The 25,317-nt window shown below is 41.9% G+C and overlaps 1 protein-coding gene across 1 annotated transcript in view; it reads left to right on the plus strand.

Moving 5' to 3' along the window:
- Window positions 1-25,114, plus strand: part of SCFD2 (sec1 family domain containing 2) — a 146,376-nt gene extending 121,262 nt beyond the window's left edge. The window contains exons 7-9 of the mRNA XM_032224669.1: window positions 2,030-2,164; window positions 16,346-16,465; window positions 24,365-25,114. Coding sequence (XP_032080560.1) covers window positions 2,030-2,164; window positions 16,346-16,465; window positions 24,365-24,457 — 348 coding nt within the window. The 3' untranslated portion in view covers window positions 24,458-25,114. The remainder of the gene's footprint in view (window positions 1-2,029; window positions 2,165-16,345; window positions 16,466-24,364) is intronic.
- Window positions 25,115-25,317: the final 203 nt, after the last annotated feature.

A 25,317-nucleotide genomic window follows, 5' to 3' on the forward strand; every position in this document is an offset into this window, starting at 1 on the left:
ATTGCAGCATAAAGCCAGAGGAAAAAAGGAACAAAACCGTAACCGCACAGCCTTACAACAAAGACAGAACTTTTTATGCTGTCACCTTGATAGGGTAGCAAATCTCAGATACAAAAGCTTCAGGTTGCATTAAGCTGGACCAAAGATAATAGCCATAGCAGTTAGACTTATATACCACTTCATAGTGCTTTACAGCATTCTCAAAGTGGTTTACAGAGTCAGCCTCTTGCCCCTAACAATCTGGGTCCTCATTTTACCAACCTCGGAAGGATGGAAGGCTGAGTCAACCTTGAGCCGGTCACGATCGAACTCCTGACTATGGGCAGAGTTAGCCTGCAATATTGCATTCTAATAACCACTGCACCTTAGGCTTATGTTAGTCTTAGTATAATTTATACTCAAGCTGTATACGAAAAGGTGACCATCCTTAGTGGATAGTTAACCAACTGTTGCAGCCTTGGTGATAAATCACTCTTAAGAGCCGAGGTGGCGCAGTGGTTAGGGTGCAGTACTGCAGGCCATTTCAGCTAACTGTTCTCTGCAGTTCAGCGGTTCTAATCTCACCGGCACAAGGTTGACTCAGCCTTCCATCCTTCCGAGTTGGGTGAAATGAGGACCCAGACTGTGGGGGCGATATGCTGACTCTGTAAACCGCTTAGAGAGGGCTGAAAGCCCTATGAAGCGGTATATAAGTCTAACTGCTATTGCTATTAATATGATCCATTTGTGAAATATAACTTGCCTTGCAAACAGCTCTTCATTACATCAGAAAAAATAGTTATCCTTCTTAATTCCATACATTGGATGTTTTGGTAACTTATTCAAATGCTTCATATTGCATAAATATGTTTCTTATTGAATTCACAACATCAAGCAGTATAGTAAAGAGCTGTGTCTCCGAGAATGAGTGTAAAAATGTGTGATCAGGACGTTTTGGCCAGTGCATCTAATTTTCTTTTGCGCTTGGGTAGAAGAAAATAAAGGACACTGATGTTCCAAAAAGCTGGATGAAGAAATAAATGCTGATGGCTGTAATTGCTTTGGAAAATATTTTTATTTCTTTCAAGTTGTTTCAGATTAAGTGGTTAGTTTCTCATTTGTTTTTCATTTCCCCACCCTCCAAGATAAGTGGCACTTCCGTTTATAATTTCCACAACTTGATTCAGCAGGAGTTTTCTAAGAAAACTAGAGAGGGGCTTTCTTGGAATAGCAAAAGTAAGAAATGTTGCCTGCCACTAATTTTTGTAAATTATAAGCTTCCTACTTTAATTCTTGTTATTCACTGTTTAATACTTTAGATTTACAGCATAGTAATTGCATAAGTCCATAAAATTGAATATGGTAGGGTTTTCCCCCCAGTAACTAAAAGCTTTTAATTATTTTGCAGTTTAATCCTGCATCGTTCTAATAATGTGTACACTTGTATCACAACAGATATTTATTTTAAGCAGGGGTAGAGCGCTATTGTACAATGGTTTTCGGGGAATCCAAACCATCCAGCTTCAGTGATGATTAATGCAGCGTAATTGAAGAGTATCACGAAAGAAGATCACTGTGTAATATCAGTGAAATTATTTACCTGACAGCCATTTGTATTCCTATATTTTTCGGACTATAAGACGCACCTAGATTTAGAAGAGAAAAACAAGACAAAAAATAGTCCTCACGTTCCGTTTTCTCCCTCTCTGGCCCCCCCAGAAACAGTTTGCAAGCCAAAAACAGGCCCGTTTTTCGCCTCCCAAACCCTCTGTGCCTTCCCGGGGCTGTTTTTGGTTTGCAGAGTGCTTCTGAGGGCTGGGGAGGACGAAAACTGGATGTCCGGAGTGCTACAGAGTGCTTCTGGGGAGGGGAGGGCAAAAACGGATCCTTTTTTAGGCAAAGCGCATGCGCTGTAGGTAGGGTGAGCGCATGCGCGCTCACATTTGCAAACCGGTAGGGAAGGTAAGTGATTGCCACCCCTCATTATTACGTTCACTTTGAAAAATGCAATGTATTTAATTTTAACAAATAGGGGTGATTTTCTTTCAAGGCATCTTATAAGCCATTGGTGAAGCAAGTGGTGGAAGAAATTTACAACCCTGATCGACCTGACCCCGTTGATATTGAACACATGTCTTCTGGGCTGACCGATCTTCTGAAAACAGGATTCAGCATGTTTATGAAGGTAAAGCAATCGTGTGTGTGAACACAGTGACATCTGATTAACATGTGCAGAATTTTATTAAGAAGCAGACGATCCGTGTATCCTCCTCTATTTATTTCCTATCTGAAATTTGTACTTTTGGGGGGGACATTGCAAGAAGATCAGTGATACGTATACATATATACATACACACACACGCATATAACATAATCGGGAGATGATAAATGATAGGAATTCGTTGATGACCCAACTTCTATTCCTGTTACGTGGCAGTTGTCCCATTAATTGATGGAATTACAGTGGTCTATTGAGTATGTTGAGAAATATAAAAAAAACCATTATGGGAATTAAATGTCCACTACATTATGCCCTGCTTATTTCATCCCACCTGAGTTCCTGGGAAAAAGATAAGACAAATATAACAACAAAATACATATATATAATAATTGGGGCTTACCAGAGGTTGTGACACTAAATATATACCTTCTTCCCTGGCTTCAGCTGATAAGGAGGAGAACTTGTGGCTTAATGGCTAAGACGTTTGCCTAAGATGTAATATAGCACAGGTTCGAATCCCAGTAAGGGTATGGCTAGCTGATGAGAGCTAAATAGCTTGAAATAGATCTATACTAGTCTCCCTTTATTTATTTATCAGCACAAATATAACACAAAATGTGTAACAAAGGGAACAGTAAAAATATTGGGTTTCTGTCGAGATGGACTCTTGTGACGAGTCGATTGACAGATAATGGAAGCTGTTAGCTTCCTCCCATAATTGGGGCTTACCAGGGGTTGTGACACTATACACACACACACACATACATACATACATACATACATACACACACTAGTCTATACTAGTCTCCCTTTATTTATTTATCAGCACAAATATAACACTATATATATATATATATATATATATATATATATATATATATATATATATATATATATATATATATATATATATAAAGGCAAAATAGCACTCATGCATAATTGCATAATCTCTAAAGCTTTATAGCCTGCAAACCTGAAACTTGGCACATATGTTCCTCTTGGTTTTTAGATGCTCACTAAGAAATGATTTTTTGAAATGACCATCAGATCCTAAATATTTCGTATATTATTATTAACACACTCTGATGCTAAGGAGTTAGACGTTCTACTTCCAACCTGAAAAGAACTCTATTCCAACTGCCACTTGTGCGTGGGCGTGGCCAACATGTGACTCATATAGCCTGTGGGCTGGGAGTTTAGACATTCTACTCTCCCTCCCCGCCTGAAAAATGCTCTGATGCTAAGGAGTTAGACTGATGGAGAGAAGGGGATAAAATAGGAGAGGCCTCTGTAGGGCATGCCTGAGGGGGAGAAGGGGATAGGAGAGATCAATGGGGCAAGCCTGAGGGAGAGAAGGGGAGAGGAGAGGCTTCTGTGGGGCAAGCCTGAGGGAGGGAAGGGGAGAGGAGAGGATCAATGGGGTCAGCCTGAGGGAGAGAAGGAGACAGGAGAGGATCAATGGGGTCAGCCTGAGGGAGAGAAGGGGAGAGGAGAAGCCAATAGTAACTACTCATTCATTTTGAAGCTGTAAGTGTTGGTTTAGCAAGCCCGATCACATAGTTTCCTAGCACAGCACGAGTATCCAGCTAGTAATAAAATAATACTGATCTTATACATTCCCAACTCTATATTCTAATTAACATAATTTCACTATTTTGTAAAAAAAAAAATAAGCAATTTTTTTCTGGATTGAAAAATAATGAAAATCTGCCATTTCCCCACATCATTAATATCAAGCCTCTGAAGACTCATCTGTGGGAATAATCGTAAGACACACACAACACTTTTTGTTTCGATGCCCCCAGAGAAGGTAAAGAAAAATCATCCACAGAAGCTAAAAAAAGAAAACCCAGCCAGAATGGCCTCAAGTAACCCCGGTTAGAAGACTCCGACAGGCTGAATTGTCAGGATGGATTCAGAAAACACAAAGCCACACAGAATTTATCCAAGGCTCACCTTGACCCTATGGACGTGGTGGCTCGGTGGCTAAGACGCTGATCAGTAATGTCGGCAGTTCGGCGGTTCGAATCCCTAACGCCACGTAACAGAGTGAGCTCCCATTTCTTGTCCCAGCTTCTGCCAACCTAGCAGTTCGAAAGCAAATGCAAGTAGAAAAATAGGTACCACCTTTGGTGGGAGGGGAACAGCGTTCTGTGCGCCTTCAGCATTTAGTCATGCCGGCCACATGACCACGGAGACGTCTTCGGACAGCGCTGGCTCTTTGGCTTAGAAACAGAGATGAGCACCGCCCCCTAGACCCGGGAACGACTAGCACATATAACCCAAATAAGGACAATTAGAATACAGAAAGGCGCATTATTAATCTAATCAAATAACCTCACCGGGCATCTCAATCTCAAAGGTCCAAAGGGGTAAAAAAATCACTCTATTCCCCATGCCAGGCTGTCAGCTGTCCCAGAACCAATGCTGAGTCACTTCTGATTCCTAAACAAACAGAGACCTCCCTTACCTGCAGTTTGCCTCCATATTTGTTTCTCCTGCATTTTTCGCCTGAATTGGAATCAGATCAAATTTTACATCCAACAAATCTGTAGTGTCACTTAGGCTGCTTCCTTCAGTTTACAAGTGGTGATAGGTGGCTTTCTCCTTGTCATTAAATGTGAGAAAGTATTCATTTTTGAAGCACTAAATCTTTCCATAAATTGAAAAACATGTGTGTGTGTTTATGTGTTTGTGTACATACATACATACATACATACATACATACATACATACATACATACGCAGGTTTGGGTGCATTTGGCTCTGTTGCTGCAAGCAGATTGGTTGGCTGTGTTGTTTCATCTTGATTAGTTGATGGGGTGTGTGTGTGTGTGTGTTGCATTTGTGCTGATAAATAAATAAAGGGAGACTAGTATAGATCTATTTCAAGCTATTTAGCTCTCATCAGCTAGCCATACCCTTACTGGGATTCGAATCTGGGCTGTATTACATATTAGGCAGTTGTATTAGCCACTAGGCCACAGGCTCTCCTCCTTTATCAGCTAAGCCAGGGAAATAGGTATGTATTGTGTCACAACCCCTGGTATGCCCAAATATGGGAGGAAGCATACTGCTTCCTTTCTCTGTCTATCGGCTCATCACAAGAGACCATCCATACACACACATACACATACACACATACAGTGTTATGTCAAAGCACCCGGTATGCCCAAACATGGGAGGGAGCATACTGCTTCCCTTTTGCCTTTCATCTCCACCCTAGGAGCCTTCCAGGCAGAAAACCATTTTTGTGTTGCATTTGTGATGATAAATAAATAAAGGGAGATCTATAATAGTCTCCCTTTATTTATTTATCAGCACAAATGCAACATACATACATACATACATACATACATACATACATACATACATACATACATACCGACCAAGGAGATGCATGGTTTGTGACCTAGGGTTTTTTTTTAATCAAAAGATGAGTGAATATATGTTATTTGCAATATGATACCATGAATTTCTGAGCCTTTTGCACTAGGGGGGAAAAAGTGTTTCTTATTGATTTGCTACACTGACCTCCCACATATATTCCCCAAATATAAATGTATAGTTTTTTTTCCCGTTGTGACATTTGCCACCATTCAAGTTGGACGTGGATGTGAAAAGTTGTACTGACCTGTCAAAATGTGAAAAGCATTCCTTGTTCTTTTTCCACATCTTACAGGGGGGAGATAAAGAAGCGTAGCGTTGAAACATTTTTCTACCTTCTTCCTTCTCCCCTGCTCCCCCCAAAACAGAACAAAATTGGTACCCATTCATTTCATCCCATGTCACAGAAAATATCCGTGGCCCCACAGGTCGCTGTGACCGGCTGGGGTGGAAGAATCTGTAGCGTATTTTAAGCAGGGAACATTTTAAGCAACGATCTGTGTGTATGAAAAAGATTTAAACTTTTAAAGGCAGGCACCGAGGGTAATGAATTGTACGATGATTTGTAAGCAGTAATGACTTTTGTTCAAAAGACTTCTCAAAATAGCTTTCCTGAGCAGAGAAAAACAAATCAACTAGAAACTAGACATTTCCAAATTAGAAATGAAAAAAGTTGTTTATCTTGTAGCCAAGTGTGACTGTGAATCACTTGTTTTTCTCTGCCTGTGTGAGTTAAACTTGGCCCTGCTCTAGTTGCCTTCAAGGTCTTCACTTTTTAGGACGTGAAGAAACAGCCTTTAGGGTATGCTCTCCTCTAGGTTTATATACCCTTTGAAAATTATTCCAAAGGGCTTCCAAGCACAGCATTAGGTCTCTGCTGATTGTTAAAGTAGCCCGATTCATTGATGTTTCTGCAAAACATCAAGGGGTGTGTGTGTGTGTGCGTGCGTGCGTGCTATGGCTATTTTAAGAATCACTACCACTTTAACAAATGGATTCCTTAAAGCAATGCCATCTGTTTTCAAGCTGGATCAGAAGCCTGAAAAACATCAGACTACTTTCATGAAGAGAAAGTTAGTTTGGTCTAGTGCAAGGGCCGGCAACCTGCGGTTCTGGAGCCACATGTGGCTCTTTCATTCCTCTGTTGTGGCTCCCTCTCACCTGTCAGCTCCACAATTGATAGGGCAGGTAGAGGAAAAAGGATGCCACGCTAGGAGGAGACTCTATGGTGGGGGAAATCGTACTTCCGGTCGGCTCCAGAATTGAATGTGGGGGCTTCCAGTTAGAGCGTTTGTGGCTCTTTCAGTGTTTAAGGTTGCCGACCCCTGGTCTAGTGGTTAACGCATCAGGCTAGAAATCAGGAGACCATGAGTTCTAGTCCAACCTTAAGCACAAAGCCAGCTGAGTAACCTCGGGCCAATCTTAGCCCTAGGAAAGAGGCAATGGAAGGCCACTTCTGAAAAACCTCGCCAAGAAAACTGCAGAGAATTGTCCAGCCAGTCACCAGAGTCAAAAACACGCTTGACATCCGTTCCTCGCCCCTGCCCCTCCCCAAAAAAACCCTTTAATGAAGAGCAGAGATGGAGTAAGAGGAGTGTCCAAAAAGTCAAGATGACAGCTGTGTCTGCCCTTGAAGCCTCAGCCTTATTCCATGGTACGCATTTCAAAGTTGCAGAGCGTTGGTTACATGGCCATGACCGCCATCTTGAATTACGCTACCGGTTCTCCAGAACTGATCCGAATCTGCTGAATACCACCTCTGTAGCGTCTATAATGGTATTGGCTGAAGGAATTGGGTACGTCTACTTTAATGAAAAGAAGAACTAGTGGCAACCGGACGGCGTTGTTCCAATATCTCAGGGGCTGCCCCAAAGAAGAGGCAGTCAACTTACTCTGCAAAGCACCTGAAGGCAGAACAAGAAGCAACGGATGGAAACTAATCAAGGAGAGAAACAACCTAGAACTAAGGAGGAATTTCCTGACACTTATAACCATTAATTAGTGGAATAACTTGCCTCCAGAAATGGTGGGTGATCCAACACCAGAGGTTTTTAAGAAGAGATTGGACGGTCATTTCTCTGAAATGGTACAGGGTTTCCTATTTGGACTATAAAACCTCCAAGGTCCCTTCCACCTCTGTTATTCGGTTATCTAATTAACTAGATGCCATAACCACAGAGGGGTGCACTCAATCATGTTCCTTAAATGTAAGATTCTGCACAGAGAGAAATATTGTCCCTTTTTTTTTCCTTCTTTAACCTCTCCCTTCTTCCTTAGTTACTATCATTGCCAGCCATCACAGGGGGATGTGAAAGAGCTAGAATTACTCAGTAATTGCTCATGTGTATAAAAACTTCAGCACAAAACGTCATTCCTGTGTTTGCAACACACAGGCTGGCTATGTAAATTTTGTAGTCTTATAATGGATTTGCAGAAATGTTTTTCCCATTAGGAGGCACATACTTTCCTAAATCAAGTCCACATGACATTCAAAATTGGTATCTATGATGTCTGTCTCTCTGTCTGTCTATCTATATCTACCTATCTATTTTCTACCCACCTACCTATCTATCATCTATCTTTGTCTGTCTGTCTGTCTATCTGTCTGTCTGTCTATATCTATCCATCCATCCATCCATCCATCCATCCATCCATCCATCTATCATCTATCTTTGTCTGTCTGTCTGTCTGTCTATATCCATCCATCCATCCATCCATCCATCCATCCATCCATCCATCCATCCATCCATCCATCTATCTATCTATCTATCTATCTATCTATCATCTATGTCTACCTACCTATCTACCTACTTATCATCTATCTATAACTACCTGCCTCTATCTATCTACCTACCTGCCTACCTATCAACTACCTACCTATCTATCATCTATCTATATCTACCTACCTACCTACCTAACTAGCTAGGTATCATCTATCTATATCTATCATTTGTCTATGTGAACAGCCCTAGAAATTATTCGCCGGTGTTTTGTAATATCTGAAAATAAGGAATATGGAAGATCTCAAGATTCTTATTAGTAGTTCCATATTTGTGCACATCAAATAAATAAGGGGATGTTTTAACATAACAATAACAGAATAACAGAGTTGGAAGGTCTTCGAGGTCTTCTAGTCCAACCCCTTGCACCAGCAGGAGAGCTTATACCATTCTGAACAAATGGCTACACACACACACACACTCACACACACACACACACACACACACACCTCATAGTGATATCAGAAGAAAAGATGGGGAAAGCGTACAATCCCCAAACTCACTATATTAAACTATTGATTAGCCTTACATCTGATCAGTCTGATGAAGTTGCTTCAGTAACATATTCCAGATGGCATCTGCTAACATTTCTCTTTTCACTCAGTTTTAAAGGAAATTTAATTTATTAAGTGTATTTTCACAACTAACAAGATAATATTGAACCACGAGGTTTTCTAATTCAGTGGTGGGGGTTATACCTGTATCAATCAATTAAACAATCAAATATTTATTTTGGCATAGAGCAGAATAGACCATATGTGTAGACAGATTTTGAGCATAATGCTAAAAACAAGAAATAGCCATAATTATAGATAGATAGATAGATAGATAGATAGATAGATAGATAGATAGATAGATAGATAGATAGATAGATAGATATGGATGGATGGATGGATGGATGGATGGATGGATGGATGGATGGAGAGAGAGAGAGGTAGATAGATAGATATAGAGATAGAGATAGAGATAGAGATAGATAGATAGATAGATAGATAGATAGATAGATAGATAGATGATAGATAGATAGATAGATAGATAGATAGATAGATAGATAGATAGATAGATAGATAGATAGATAGATAGATAGATATGCCACAGTGGTGCAGTGGTTAGAATGCAGTACTGTAGGCTATTTCTGCTGACTACTGGCTGCATGTAATTTGCCAGTTAGAATCTCAGCAGGCTCAAGGTTGACTCAGTCTTCCATCCTTCCCAGGTCGGTAAAATGAGGACCTGGATTGTTGGGGTCAAGACGCTGACTCTGTAAACTGCTTAGAGTGGGCTGTAAAACACCAACTCTAAGTGCTATTGATTTATGCCAACACGTACATGTACATATTCTATCTATTTCACCATCTTACACTATACCAGCATGGTAGATTGTAGCCCATAATTTTTAACTTCATCCTGTAGTTTATTGATTCAGGATAACAAGAATGTTGCACAGAATTTCGCCGCTTATTATTTATCAGCCCACACAGGACCAGCTTGGTAGATTAGAAACCATAATCAAGGAAGAAGCTTTCATACATCAATAAATTAATTTGGAATAAAAAAAAACAATGATGGAGGAGGAGGAGGAGGAGGATCACATTATTAAAGATATTTATGACAAGTGTCAACTGGAAACTCAACCTTAAATGATATACAAACAATGAGCAGTAGTGGATATGTCCAACACTATCAGTAAAACCACTGTTGGAAACAGAATTTAGATAGAATTGGGTATGATCAGAGAAGTCTGTTCTAAAGCTGCAAAGCTTTCTGTTCTGCATCGAAGCTTGTAGCTATTTCCAGATTCAACTGTGCTTTAATTCTGACATTCCTCCAAGGAACCGAATCCACAATAGGTAGTTACATCTCCACACAAGCATCTTAAGTATTGCTTGCTCACTGCCAGGAGTTCAATCCTGACTGGTTCATGGTTGACTCAGCCTTTTATCAGCCGAGGTCGACAAAATGAGGACTCGGACCATTGAGGTCAATATGCTTGACATTGTAAACTGCCCAGAGAGTGATCTGAAGCACTATGGGGCAATATAGCAATAGCCCTTAGCACTTAGACTTATATACCACTTCATAGTGCTTGTATAACCCTCCCTAAGCAGTTTACAGAGTCAGCATATTGCCCCCAACAATCTGGGTCCTCATTTTACCGATCTTGGAAGGCTGAGTCAACCTTATTTGAGTTCTCCTTGATTGAGGATATTTCTGTCTTCAGAAATTCTTGTTAGACTGAGGAAGAATCTTACTTTCTATAAAGGTGGGTAGCTAAGAACCTGAGATTTCTTCCCATTGTAATTTTGAACAGAACCCCTTTTAAGGACCTCTTAGGAATGGGGTGAGGTCCACGGTAGACAGCTTAAGGTTAAAGTTATGGGGATTTGAAGATGTAACAATGGAGTTGGGTAGAGTATTCCAGGCGTTGACCACTCTGTTGCTGAAGTCGTATTTTCTGCAATCGAGTTTGGAGCGGTTTACCTTGAGTTCGTATCGATTGTTTGCCCGTGTATTATTGAGGTTGAAACTGAAGAAGTCGTTGACAGGTAGGATGCTGTAGCAGACAATTTTGTGTACTATGCTTAGGTCAGGCTGTAGAAAGCGTAGTTTTAGGTTGTCCAAGCCCAAAATTTCAAGCCTGGTGGCCTAAGGGATTCTGTTGTGAGCAGAGGAGTGGAGGACTCTTCTCGTGAAATACCTGTGGACCCACTCAAATTGTGTTAATGTCCGATATACAGTGTGAATTCCAGGCAGTTGAGCTGTATTCGAGGATTGGTCTGGCAAAGGTTTTATATGCCCTAGTTTGCAGTGCAATGTTACCGGAGAGGAAGCTTCGCAAAATTAGGTTAACAACTCTTAATGCCTTTTTGGAAATGCTCTGGGGCTCGTTGTACAATGAGATTGTACAAAATTGTACAAAAAATAAAGATTGGCAATTTAAGAAAAATACTTATATGCCATTGGTGGGGAAATGACCCAAATTAAAAAAAAAAAATCTAGAATCTTCGTTCGAATTCAGAAGCCTCTAACTTCCATTTAGTATGTAGGTCAAAAACTATCTGTACGCTCAGATAGACTGCCAGATAAATTTTGTTAGTGCGTTAATAGAGGAATCCTGGATCTAAATTAAGAGCAATCCATTAACCTAACTAGGACATGTTTCTAAGTTTCTTAGTTTTGGAATGCAAATTTGCAGCTGGGCATATAATCCGGAAAGTTTTTTTAAAAAAATAAGATTTAAATAGTTACATCCTTGTAATATTTGATATTAACTTCAAATGCACCTCTAGAGATTGGGGTTGTTGTTGTTTTTTGTAATTTACTGTCCAGATTTTTTAAAAAAATGGTAATCAGAGTACAAAATCGCAAAAGATGTTGTAGTGATACTAGTGTACAAGTATTAACATTATCCCAAGTACAAGTATCTTGATTTTGTGCATACGCAGCACAGAAACAGATAGATAGATAGATAGATAGATAGATAGATAGATAGATAGATAGATAGATAGATAGACAGACAGACAGACAGACAGACAGACAGACAGACAGACAGACAGACAGACAGACAGATGTATAACTTACTTATAAAGAAATGCTTTTTCAATATAAAGAATTCAACATCATCAGTGGATGGATTACATGGAGTCATTTTTGTTGCACACATGCGCAGCGGGCGAGGCACATGCAAGGGGGTGGGGGGGACGCAGGGGGGTCACACGTGCATTGCATTATGGGTGCAGGCACATGGGCGTGCTGTTGCACATGCACGCTTTTGGCACACGACAACAAAAAGGTTTAGCCATCCCTGCCCTACAACTTCTGAAGGCACGCTGAAAACCCTCGAAAGAGGGCAGAGAAGAAGGATAAAGATGAGAATGGTTGTCCAATCTTTTCTCTAAAATCTCCAGTGTTGGATCACCCACAATTTCTGAAGGCAACTTCTGTTCCACTGGTTAGCTGTCCTCACTGTAAGGGAGTTTCTCCTTAACCCCAGGTTACTTCACTCCTTGATTAGTTTCCATCCATTGTTTCTTGTCTTGCCTCCTCGTGCTGTGTGGAATGTGGGTTCCAAATCATGTGTGCATTAGGTCTCTAGCAGAAGCACGAGGATGTGATGAAACACATTTGTTGTTTGGTTAGAATGCAAATCAAGGGTTAACTGGCCATTTCCTCATGAGGAAGGAGTCCAGGAAGCTAAGAGAATGTGTGGAGGCAGACAATTAAGGGACTAGAGATGGAGTAGAATCTGGTACCGAGTAAAAAAAGGATGGAGGATATAATTTCGGGCTACGAAATCTGGTGGCCATACTCCAGTTGATCACCATATGGTAGTATAGGGTTATAGATGTTTGGCATCTCTCTCGATTGGTGGTCCTGAGGATATTTGCAGCCATTTGTAGTAGCTGCATATACAATAGCAATAGCAATAGCAGTTAGACTTATATACCGCTTCATAGGGCTTTCAGCCCTCTCTAAGAGTCAGCATATTGCCCCCAACAACAATCCGGGTCCTCATTTTACCCACCTCGGAAGGATGGAAGGCTGAGTCAACCCTGAGCCGGTGAGATTTGAACAGCCGAACTGCAGAACTGCAGTCAGCTGAGGTAGCCTGCAGTACTGCATTTAACCACTGTGCCACCTCGGCTCTTACAGTCATTCTGCGATTAAACAGGGGGAAGTAAACATGTTGTTGACTGATTTCTTTCAAATGAAATAAATAATACGTTTTGTTTGTTCATACAGTGTGTTCAAATGCCTAATTATTCATAATCTTCTGACTTCCCAAGAGAAAGAGTAGATAAGGGATAAGAAAGGAGGTGATGTTGTGGCCCGCAGTGGCCAGCAGAGCTGGAAGCACATTCGGACAGTGAGGAGGTTGGGGAGGAAGATGGGCCAGTCCTGGAGTCTGGGGGAGGCTCTGATGAGGGCTCTGTCTCGGAGGCAGAGAGAGGGCCAGAGCCGTATGCCAGTTATCAGCTGCCTTGAGAGTCAGACATCAGTGAGGCAGACGAACAGCTGGAGCCTGTTCCCAGTGTGCGCATGCGCAGAGTGGCCAGACAAAGGGAACCGCTAAAGAACAGGGGTCGACTTGGGAGTAAGGCCACAGGTGGACGGTGAATGGCCCCTCCCAGAGGGAATAAAAGAGGAGCGAAAGGGGAGTGGAGTTTGCAGGAGACAATTAGTTCACTTAATTGGTTCGTGACTCCTTGCCAGGTTTTGCAGATATCGGCCTGGCAGCTCTCCAAGCCAGATAAGGTCTGTGGCTGTAAATCCTCCCTTGAAAGACTTCGCTGGATGTGAATGAGCAGAATTCACAATTAATAAAAGGGTTTTTTGTCAGGACAGGGTGTTTGCTTCATGCTCTCAGGAAGCCTCGGTCAGAACAGATGACACCAACCGATACTTCAAAGTCAGATTGCATCATTCTGAGGGGATGGCTGAGAGTTTTTAAAATATAGGTATTTGGCCTCAAAATGAATGCGTAAGGGATTATGACCCTTCCAATGAGCCCAATTTTGCTGCAAAGGCAAGGATAGGATTTGCTGAGGTGGCGCAGTGATTAGGGTGCAGTACTGCAGGCCACTTCAGCTGACTGTTATCTGCAGTTCAGCGGTTCTAATCTCACCGGCTCAAGGTTGACTCAGCCTTCCATCCTTCCGAGGTGGGTGAAATGAGGACCCAGACTGTGGGGGCAATATGCTGACTTTGTAAACCGCTTAGAGAGGGCTGAAAACCGTATGAAGCGGTATATAAGTCTAACTGCTATTGCTATTGCTATTCTGAATCTTGAGTTTATGAGAATGTTTGAAGAGGTTTTTTCCCCCCACCTTGACCTGGAAAGGCTGAACAATGCCAGAATAAAACGATCTCATCTGTAAAATGGTTAATTGGCACATTCTTGAAATACCAATAATATACTAACAAAAAAATAACCCCATTTTGTCTGTAATTAAATTTTTCCCTTTGTCGTGCTTTTGCACAGACAAGCCCTTTAAAATCAATAAAGTGACACGCATGTCGGTCTGTATTGGATTTCAACCGGTGTGTTTTAGCACATTATCGTCTTTTAATAAACATTGTAAATGGGTCACAGTTATTCCCACTTTAGAAATGAGAGCAGTTGTTGCTTGTGATCTTATCAGGGACATGCAACAAATCTATATCTGAGCTGGTTTCCTGCGGCCGGATCTAACATAATTGTCCCCTTAACCCACTTTAGTCCTGGCACATATTTTTTATATAACTTTATTAAGATTCTGATTCTGCTCCCATGAGCTGAATGTTCACTGTCAAAATCTGAGTCAAAGCAGTCCAAATTACGAGCTCAAACCTATTTACATGGAAATAGGTTTGAGCTTGTAAATAGTATTAGTATACTATTAGTATTAGTATAGTATTAGTATTATAGTATTAGAGTTAATAGTATTAGGCAGTATTATTAGTAATAGGCAACAAGATTATTATTATTATTAGGTGTATTTAGTTTTAGATTGCTCTATAGCTTTATAGCAAGATAATATTAGTGTTATTCTTTTAAAAAATAATATTTTGCAGTAGCTGTAATGCAGAAATATTACACTGTATGGAAATCAGAAAGTCTTTGGATAAAACCATCATATTTTTCACTGAAGAAAGTTAAACAAGCAACAGGTTAACAAGCAAACCACATTTACTTTCTTTTGTTATTTACTTTTCATCACCATGCTGGAGAAGAATTAAAATGAGTTGACAATCAAGAATAGCATCCTTCTCCTACAGATCTGGCCCGCAATCTTAGGACGAAGCCTGCAAAATTAGCAGTGACAGAGAGAGGAAAGTAAATAGCAGAGTAAAACATTTTGGGCTATTAAAAGAACAGCCTTGGTTCCCCCTCTCCCCTCTAGCTGAAGTTTATTCTTTTATAACAAAGCGAAGGGAAGGGAAGGGATTCGGAGGAAGAGTGATGTAGATGAAGCTGCTGTGGGTTCCAAGTCAGGAGAGATGAGGGGGCTGGAGTGACAGGTCGGCCCAGCATCTCTGGGGACAGTCTAGATGGTCTCTACCCCTCCCTCACAAGAAATAGAGCCCTGAAAGGAAGCTTGGGGGAGAAGGTCCAGGATGCCGTTCCCCTCTTCTCCCCAACCTGTCACCTTCAGCCTTCATTTTTCACAGGTTGCAAACCGGACAGAGTCATCAGCTACTAAAGAAGAAAAAAATCCTTTTGCATCAGAGAGCAGGATTAATTCATGAGTGCTGCAAGGGGTTGGGTGGGAGTTGCTTTCTTGCTCTTCAGGTAGGAGAAGAGTCCCACAGCCAGGAAGGCCACTCCTATCATGACCCCCATTATCCCCGTCCAGAGTTTGCTCCTGGCAGAGCTGGAGGAACGGAGTTCCCACTGGACAGTGATGGAGGCCTCTAGGGTGGTGTGCTGCACTTTGCAAGTGTAGTCGTCCCCCCCCTCCGCTGGGGTTGGGTCTCCAGCATCACCTGGAGCTGGTAGGTCCAGCCTCCATTCTGGAGCAGCCTCCCAAAGTCCACGCCCTCCTTCTCCAGCTGCCCATTTTTCAGCCACTGGACCTCGATCTCCATGCGGTAAAAGCCCATCACGGTGCAGAGGAGGATGGTGTTGAGGGAAGCGGGGTGCATCTTGGTGGGTGAGATGGTGAAAGTGGGCTTGGCTCTCCGGCCGATCAGTCACTGCTCGGTCTTGGCCGCCTCGTAGCTGGCCTCACCTTGTAGGCCTGTCAGCAGAAGCGATCCACAGAATAGCCTTGTTTTGAAAACCTTGCCTAGTAATTATAGCAGTCGGGAATTATCTTGAACAGAGGGAACATGGTGGGATGGAGTCTTTAGTTCGTCTTCCCTGCCCCGCATCTCTCTGTTTTAAAAGAGAGGTGTTGCTTTCAGTTCTTTTTTGGAGCCCCCACCTGGCCAGAGAAGATGCTTTTGTAGGGCGAAAGATCAGATTCCATAACCATTTATTCCCTTCCTTGATCAGGTGAGCCGACCCCACCCAAGTGATCATCCTATACTGGTTATCTTCATGGTCGGTGGTGTAACAGTATCTGAAGTCCGAATGATAAAGGATCTTGTAGCGGCGCACAAGCCTGGAGTAGAGGTATGGAATATATATGAGTAATACTGTCAGCGTTCCAAATATCATCCAGAATTAAATCAGAGTCCAAGTATAAGGTAAAGGTTCCCCACGCACATATATGCTAGTCGTTCCCACTCTAAGGGGCGGTGCTCATCTCCATTTCAGAGCCGAAGAGCCAGCGCTGCCCGAAGACATCTCCATGGTCATGTGGCTGGCATGACTAAACACCAAAGGCACATGGGACGTGGTTATCTTCCCACCAAAGGTGGTCCCTATTTTTCTACTTGCATTTTTCCCTATGCTTTCGAACTGCTAGGTTGGCAGAAGTTGGGACAAGAAATGGGAACTCAGTCTGTTACGCGGCACTAGGGATTCGAACTGCCAGCCTTTCTGATCGACAAGCTCAGCGTCTTAGCCACTGAGCCACCTTAAGATATAAATATATAAGCAGTGTTAGGTAAGCTCCATGTTGGGAGAGCGAGTACGTTCAGAGAAGCATTAGAGTTGTGTTGGAGAACACACAAACCAGCATACAAAGACACTGCAGTTTAAATAGGCTTTTACTTTCGTGGAAATAGAGGTATCAGCGTCCATCAAACAGTCCAAGTCATACACGGATAAGACAGTCAGTCATCAAACATCTTTCAGTTAAGGGATAATCCAAATAACATAGTCCAGTATCATATAATCAGTTCAGTACACAAAGTTTGCTAGCAGTTGCAAAACTTACAATAGCTCACGGCACTTCCAGCTTCCAAAAGTACTCAGATCAGATCAGCCCAGCATCTAACGAACAGAGAGCTAACAGTCTTATGGCTGATTGAGGAAAACAGCAACCAATCACATTTTACAGTATGATTTAAAGAAACAGGTACAAACGAGCCCCACCCACCATCCAGGCCGTTACAACACAAAACAACAACGGACCCACAGCCAGCACCAATCAGCACCAATCTACCAATCAAGATACAGCCACACATCCAATCAATCCACTTACTGAAACAATGCCAGCACTCCACACACACACCAAGATTTATAGAAAGACGGCAACTCTGGCCACGCTTTAAGCCAAAAACACCAGCCTGAGGATGGCGAGTGAGACCTCGCCGAAACGTTGCCAAGACAATCTCAATCTTACACGGGAAAAGACTCGAATACAACAAAACCAGCATACCTACATCCGTGAAAATCTACGAATACATACATACATACATACATACATACATACATGCATGCATATGCGTGTATGTGTATGTGTTTTCTGTATAAATCAATGGCTCCAACCGTAGACTTTTTCACCATTATAAAAAGATACTAAGAGTTTCCCATCTTTTTCTTCCAAATCCAATGCTGAAAACAGCAACAGGAAATCAGACGGAGACCATCCTTCCTCTCTTATATCCTAAATTACATGCGCTTCACATATGGAATGTATCATAAAGCACATGTTTGTTAATAATGGAGTAGCTATCGTAGGAGGGCCCACCGAGTACCTGTAGGCGTGGATTAAATGCCTCTTGCATGTTAATGGCATTCTTGACTTCAGAGCTCATTGAATTGTTCCTGGGATTTAAATACTTCTCTAGAAACACATTTTCATCTGATAACATGCCTCTTTTTTTTATTTTTTTGCACTTAACCTCCCAATTATCTCCTTAGAGTAGCGAATCCACTTCTTTGCTGTCAAAGGTAGGGCTTGAATTTGTGGCGCAGTGATGGACAAGTTAATCCAGACTCCCAATGTATTACTCTGGCTTGAAAGATAAGCAGAGGTTTTAGTGGGTGATGAGAGAGAAAATGGCATAAGGGAGGTTTGGGGATTGCTATCCGAAAGGGATTGTGGTTTGACAAAAGAGCGGCACGGAACGGCGGTTGCTTTGCTTGGGATTGACCCTGGTGGGGATGGGTCAGCTTGTGAGAGAAAGAATCCAGAAGAGTGTGTTTCTCACCCTTGGTGACTTTAAGAGGTGTGGACTCCCGCCTTCTGGGATTTTGAAATCTACAAGTCAGCAAGATTGAGTAACGCCACACTAGAGGCTTAAAAGCTTTAGAATGGGAGGGGAACCAGAGTTCTCAAGTGAGTCATTTCAAACAAAAAGACGGTAAATAAAAATGGTTCTTTCGTGCAAAACTATTTCAAAGTTGCTGCATTTAAAGCTGCGTTTCTCTGGGCCGCTGAATATTTACTCCCTGTGCTAAATGAGGTTTCTAAATAGCTAGGTGTTTTAAATATTAAGCAAGAAGCTTAGCATTTATAAGGGGCGTGGCGGCTCAGTGGGTAAGACGCTGAGCTTGTCGATCAGAAAGGTTGGCAGTTCGGTGGTTCGAATCCCTAGCGCCGCGTAACGGAGTGAGCTCCCGTTACTAGTCCCAGCTTCTGCCAACCTAGCAGTTCGAAAGCACGTATTATATGCAAGTAGAAAAACAGGAACCACCTTTGGTAAGAAAGTAACAGCGTTCTATGTGCCTTCGGCGTTTAGTCATGCCAGCCACATGACCACGGAGAACATCTTCGGACACTGCTGGTTCTTCGGCTTTGAAACAGAGATGAGCACCACCCCCTACATATGTGTGAGGGGAAACTTTACCCTTATCTTTAGTTATTTATATAGATGTTGTATATAGCCAAGGCACTTTATAGCAGAACTGACCATACAAACTACGCCTGTATGGGATTCATCTAACAACCAAACACAAGCTTTACAAAGCCCTCCAGAAAGCTAAGAAGATCTGGATCCACAATTAACCATGTTGCTTTAAACAGGAATTAGATTGAATATGTAAAACTGGAGTATTTTTAGCACGAACTGAAGCTGTTATTGATAGATATACTTCACTTCCAAAATGTGACTGAAATGGAAGCAAATTTAACTGGTTATAGAGATGTAGAACGTGCAACAATTCACATTACTGTAGGACGAGAAGCAATGGGTGGAAACTAATCAAGGAGAGAAGCAACTTAGAACAAGGAAGAAATTTCCTGACAGTTAGAACAATTAATCAATGGAACAACTTGCCTCCAGAAGTTGTGAATGCTCCAACACTGGAAGTTTGTAAGAAGATGTTGGATAGCCATTTGTCCGAAGTGGTTTAGGGTTTCCTGCCTAAGCAGGGGGTTGGACTAGAAGACCTTAAAGGTCCCTTCCAACTCTGTTATTCTATTCTATTCTAATATCAATACATAACAGCGATCAGATCCGGATTCATGCTGATAACGTAAATGTTTATGACAAAACTTTTGTAAAGGGGAGAGCCCAATTGTGGTTGATATTGCAAAGATGAAATTAAGACTATGATTATTGTAGTAATAACTGTACTGAGTTATAAATACATGAGAATATATATCAGTTGTGCCTTAGACAAAATATTAATTAATATTAATGTTAAAATTCTAATCAGTAGGTTGAATGAAAATATTAATGGATCAGTCAGTGCGGCAAATTTTAATCACAAAGATCAAAGTACATCTTCATTTTTAGTTCTTCGTTCTACTGGCCCACTTCGTATATTACCGTGATGAAAAATATTAAATATGGGCTTTACTTTCTAGTAGCGAATGGGAACTTATGATTATTAATTCATGCCTATCGCAAGAAGGAATTAGACTGAGATTTGGTAACATATAAAATTTAATCAATTAAAAAGAGCTTTAATCAACTAAAGTGCTTGGTAGCTTGACACCCTTCCTGCATATATAAACAAAATCTTGATCATGAATATTTGTGCTGCGGGTAAAATATTTCTTGATAACATTTGCGAAGGTAGAAACACCAATGCAAAGCTCGGCCTGTGACAGATACCCCTGTCCCCCACATAGAAAGTGATGCTATCTTTCTCAGCGGTGAATTGACTAAATAATGAACCAGATTGGAGCGGAAGAGAAAGATAAAGCACGGGAGCAGAAGTAGTCTGTAGTGCAGTATCCAGTGGTGGGATTCAGCCGGTTCGCACCTATTCGGGAGAACCGGTTGGCAACTTTCTAAGCAGTTCGGAAAACCGGTTGTTGGAAGAAATCTCATTTTGATTTTTCCCCCTTTACAGGGCTAACCCTGTAAGGAAGGCAGGAAGGAAACATTCTGGTGTTGTTTCTAGCCTCATCTTTATTGCCCTGCTTACAGAAACTGCCTCTCCGGTTAATCTTTATTGCATTGTAACAGCTAAGGCGAAGCGCCCATCGACCTGAGTGACCTTGAGTTGGCCACACCCACCCAGTCACAAGACCACCAAGCCACGCCTACCCAGCTGGTCGTTAGGGCAGAGGACTGGTTGTTAAATTATTTGAATCCCACTATTGGCAGTATCTCTGTATGAAGGCTAGGCTAGATGACGATTAAGAATGTCTAGTCTCAACACATATAAGCATATATCTGATATAAGCCATGGTAGTCTCTTCCATTAATGTCGGTCACTGATAGCTCTACACCAAGGGTGTCAAACTTGATTTCATTGAGGGCCACATCAGGGTTGTGTTTGACCTCAGGCAGGTGGGTGTGGCCAGCTCGACATCACTTCTGTCAGGGGGGGCGCCTTTGGTGGTCACATGTTAAGGCACGACATCCCTCACTCTCATTATAATCTTCCTCCCTTCCCTTCCTTACATCTCTCTCTCACTTCTTCATTCCCCATCCCCTTCCTTCTTTTTCCTTCCCTCTTCATTCTCCTTCCTTCCTCCTTCCCCTCTTTCTTTATGTTTCCTTCCTTGCTCTCTTTCCTTTTTGGTCTTGGTCTTTCCTCTTTCCCTTTTCTCCTTTCCTGTCCTTTCTTGCATGCTTAAATGCAAAAGGGGAAATATTTCTCCTTTTGTTTTGTTTTTAGTTTTGTTTTTTTGCTACCCTGCGAGACCACCTACTGCCACCGGTAGCTTCCCACCATCCAGTGCGATCCCACAGAGTTGGCCTCCTCAGGGTGCCATTGGCCAGACAGTGTCAGCTAGCGACCCCCAGGGGGAGAGCCTTCTCTGTGGGAGCCCCTTCCCTCTGGAATGAGCTGTCCCCGGAGCTTCGTATAATCCCCAACCTCGGTCCTTCCGACGCGCCCTAAAAAGTTGGCTTTTCCAGCAAGCCGGCCTGGCCTGAACAAAACAAAATAAATTATTGATCATTGTTAATTTTAATTCGATTTTTTTAAAAATTGTTATAGTCAATTCTAATGGGGTTTGTTTGGGATATTCTATTTAATTTTTTTAAAAACTTTTGTATTATGTGTTTCTTTTAATGTTGTACGCTTCCCTGAGTCCTTGGGAGAAGGGCAGCATATAAATCTAATAAACCTAACCTAACCTACCCTCTGCCAGCGCGGCCTCCCAGGCCCCCATTTTCAGCTGCAACAGCCTCCTGCAGCCCTCTGCAACCAAAAAGGCCTTTCGTTTGACACCCCTACCCTACGCGGTTGACCCAGTCAAGGAACAAACACTGCCTAGGTGTAAAATTACATTTATTGGAATGGCTATAACAACAGAGTCTAGATGCGTCTCCTTCTCCCTCTTAAATCCATGCGAATTAGAAGGGCACCTGTCTTAGGCGTTTTTGTAAATCTCTGCCATTGTATGGTCTTAAGTCCGGTTTATTTGTTCAATGCCTTTGGCAATGGATCTTTTCTCTCTCTTGTCACAACTTATGCAAGTTGCATACTTTCTGTCATGCACTTCCCTTGCATCATCTTTCATGATTGAGTCAGCTCATTAGGAAGACATCAAATTGGCAATCATTCCCCTGGAATTTCCTTTTTGGAACAGTAGGAAGAATGGCGTAGAAAATCACATGTTAAATTTTGCAAGGCATGCAGTGGCTCTCAAGGTTAGGACGTCGGGCTGACGATCGGGCTGAGAACTGGTTGCTGCCACGGGATGGGGTGAGCCCTCGTCACATACTCCAGCTACTGCCGAGCCAGCAGTTTGAAAATGGGCAACTGCGAGTAGATAAATGGGTACCACTTTGGTCGGCAATTTAATGGGGACAGGTAAGGAGCCCCCAAGTGGTCATTCCCCAGGCAATGGTGAGGTCACCATTCAATCCTTTCAATCCAGAAGCGCTTTAGTGCTCCAGACACGAATGTAGTAGTAGTACCTTTTTCTATTCAGATTCCACAACACTGAACGCACCCTCAATAGGCAACATTGGCTTCCATTCAAATAGGAAAAGACCAACATTGGCTCCCATCCACTGATGGGGGGGAAACTAAAAGAGCAATTCACTAAAATAATAATAATGACAACAACAAGCCCATAGGCATTGACAAATTTGCCATCAGTCAATTGCCAAAAGCGGCTTTACTTGGAACAGCTTCCATCCTGCGACCATATCTGTAACACTGTCAAAATCCAGATCTGCCCAGCCCCGGTTTTTGGTAAGGGCTCGATAGGTAGACAAAAATGCCAAACACAATCTGAACATCTGGCTGACTGTGAATAATAATAACAACAACAACAATCAATCAATGGTATTTGTGATGCATTTTTGAATGTTCAGTTGACTAAGTTTCATGTTTAAATAATAATAATAATATAAATATAAATAAATTAAATTAAATTAAAAAGCAGTGGTACCCATTGTCATCAGGGCACTTGGTACCATGTCCAAGAATTTTACAAAACATATGAAGAAATTGTAGCTTCCTGCAACAACATCAGCGGAACTGCAAAAAACTGCGCTACTCGGAACATCCTATATTTTAAGAAAGTACTTGGTTGATACCTAGGACGCTGGCAGCAAACCGTATCAACCAGTAGCACCAGTCAATGAAATTTGTGACACATCTTGAAATGTTCACTTGACTGAGTTTCATGCTTAATGAATAAAATAAATAAACAACAATAACAACAACTATTATTATTATTATTTGCAACAACAGAATTGTATCACAGCGGCCAATTGTTTCGCCGGATTTGGCATTGATTACTAGTCGGGCCCCACCCAGGGGCCTAGGACGTCGTAATGTATTTTCGTAATATCCGTGCAGAGCCAAGCAGTGCGGCTTTTTGCATTTGACTGATGGTGATTTTGTCAATTTTTAACTGTTTTAAATGTAATTCCAGTGCTTTTGGAATAGCACCCAGTGTGCCGATGACCCCTGGAATTACCACTGCTGGTTTGTGCCATAATTGTTAGATTTCGATTTTTAAGTCCTGATATTTTGCGATTTTTTCATATTCCTTCTCGTCGACCCTGCTATCACCTGGTATTGCGATGTCTATGATTGTAACCTTATTTTTCTCAACCAGTGTGATGCCTGGTGTATTATGCGCCAGTATTTTGTCCGTTTGTATGCGAAAATCCCACAAGATCTTGACCATCTGATTTTCGGTGACTTTTTCAGGCTGATGTTCCCACCAGTTTGTTGCTATACAGCAACAACAACAACTATTATTGTTGTTGTTGTTTTAAAAAAAAAACAGTGATACCCATTGTCATCAGGGCACTTGGTACCGTGTCCAAAAATTTTATAAAACACATCAAGAAAATTGCAGCTTCCCGCAATAACACCAGCGGAACTGCAAAAAACTGTGCTACTCGGAACATCCTATATTTTAAGAAAGTACTTGGTTGATACCTAGGACGCTGGCAGCAACCCATATCAACCATCAGCCCCAGTCAATGATATTTGTGATACATTTTTGAATGTTCAGTTGACTTAGGTTTCATATTTAATGAATAAAGTGTATAATAATAATAAAATAATGATTATGCTCATCCTTCCACCAACACAGAATTACAGCAATTCTGATGATTGAAATTCTTTCAGTCCTTCAATTCTGATGATTGAAAGTTTGCCCAAGAATTGTACGCTGAGGAGATAACCGTGTTAGTTTATTCGCTCACAGAACCACAACTCTTCATCACTGTAGGTTCCATTAACTGATGGAGGCCGCAAAAGCTGGTCATCCTATCCATAGACGCATATACTGTATCTTTTGTTTTCCAGGTCATTGTTCTCTCTACAACGCTCCTGACACCACAGAACATTCTAGAACGGCTTTTTGCAACGGACCGTCTCAAGCCGGACATCGGTATCTGAAGTTGCCCAAATGGGCATTTGGACCAACCTGTGGGAAACGCACCAAACTCTTCCCTTCTGCCTTTCAAGGAACATCCCTTTAAAGCAGAGATGCTCTGAAATGGCCTGTAATGTGAGAAATTTCCAGCTGGGTAAAAGGGATGAGCTCAGTGTTTGTGAAGAAAAAGCACCCGGCTTAGTCATTGCTTCAAAGCCATTTTTGAGAGCTCTCAGGCTGATCTTCCTGTCCTTGTAGAAATGTTGTGCTTAGCTGAAAAAATCCTTTCTCTCCATCTTATTAGCAGCGATGATTGCTGCAGGGCATTAATTGGGTCAGGCAGAGCCTGTAAAGATTCAAAAGAACATTGTAAAACCAGGAAAGGGAGCAAGCCAGGCCTTCATTTTCAGACAAAGCTTTTGCTACATTCATTTCGAGCACCATTGTTCACACATTTTCTTTAGCAAGGTAGATAAAAGATGCCACTACAAAAAAATAATAATAATAAAAGACATGGGAAATGCGCAAGTGGCAAATTTGATCGGAAATATCTTTATGATCTCTGAGGTAATGTACCCTTCTTGACAGATAGTTATGGACAGGGGTGTGATTGAAAAATGTTAGCCACCGATTCTCTTCAGGAGGCCCATTTTTTGCCCTCCCAGAGCCTCCATGTGGGCCCTGCACTTACCTGGCATCCAAAACGGGTTGCGTGGAGACTCCTGGAAGGGGCGGAACAGGGCGGGCGGGGCCAGCCAGTCCTTTCAACTACCGATCGCTGAAAATCCCACCCCTGCTTATGGGGAGGGGGAAACAATGCCAAGATTGGCCAAGATTCAGAAGCATATGGAAGGTGGGTCAAAAAAACATATTTTTCGGAATA

Source organism: Thamnophis elegans, chromosome 9 (genome assembly GCF_009769535.1).
Source record: "Thamnophis elegans isolate rThaEle1 chromosome 9, rThaEle1.pri, whole genome shotgun sequence".
NCBI lineage: Eukaryota > Metazoa > Chordata > Lepidosauria > Squamata > Colubridae > Thamnophis > Thamnophis elegans.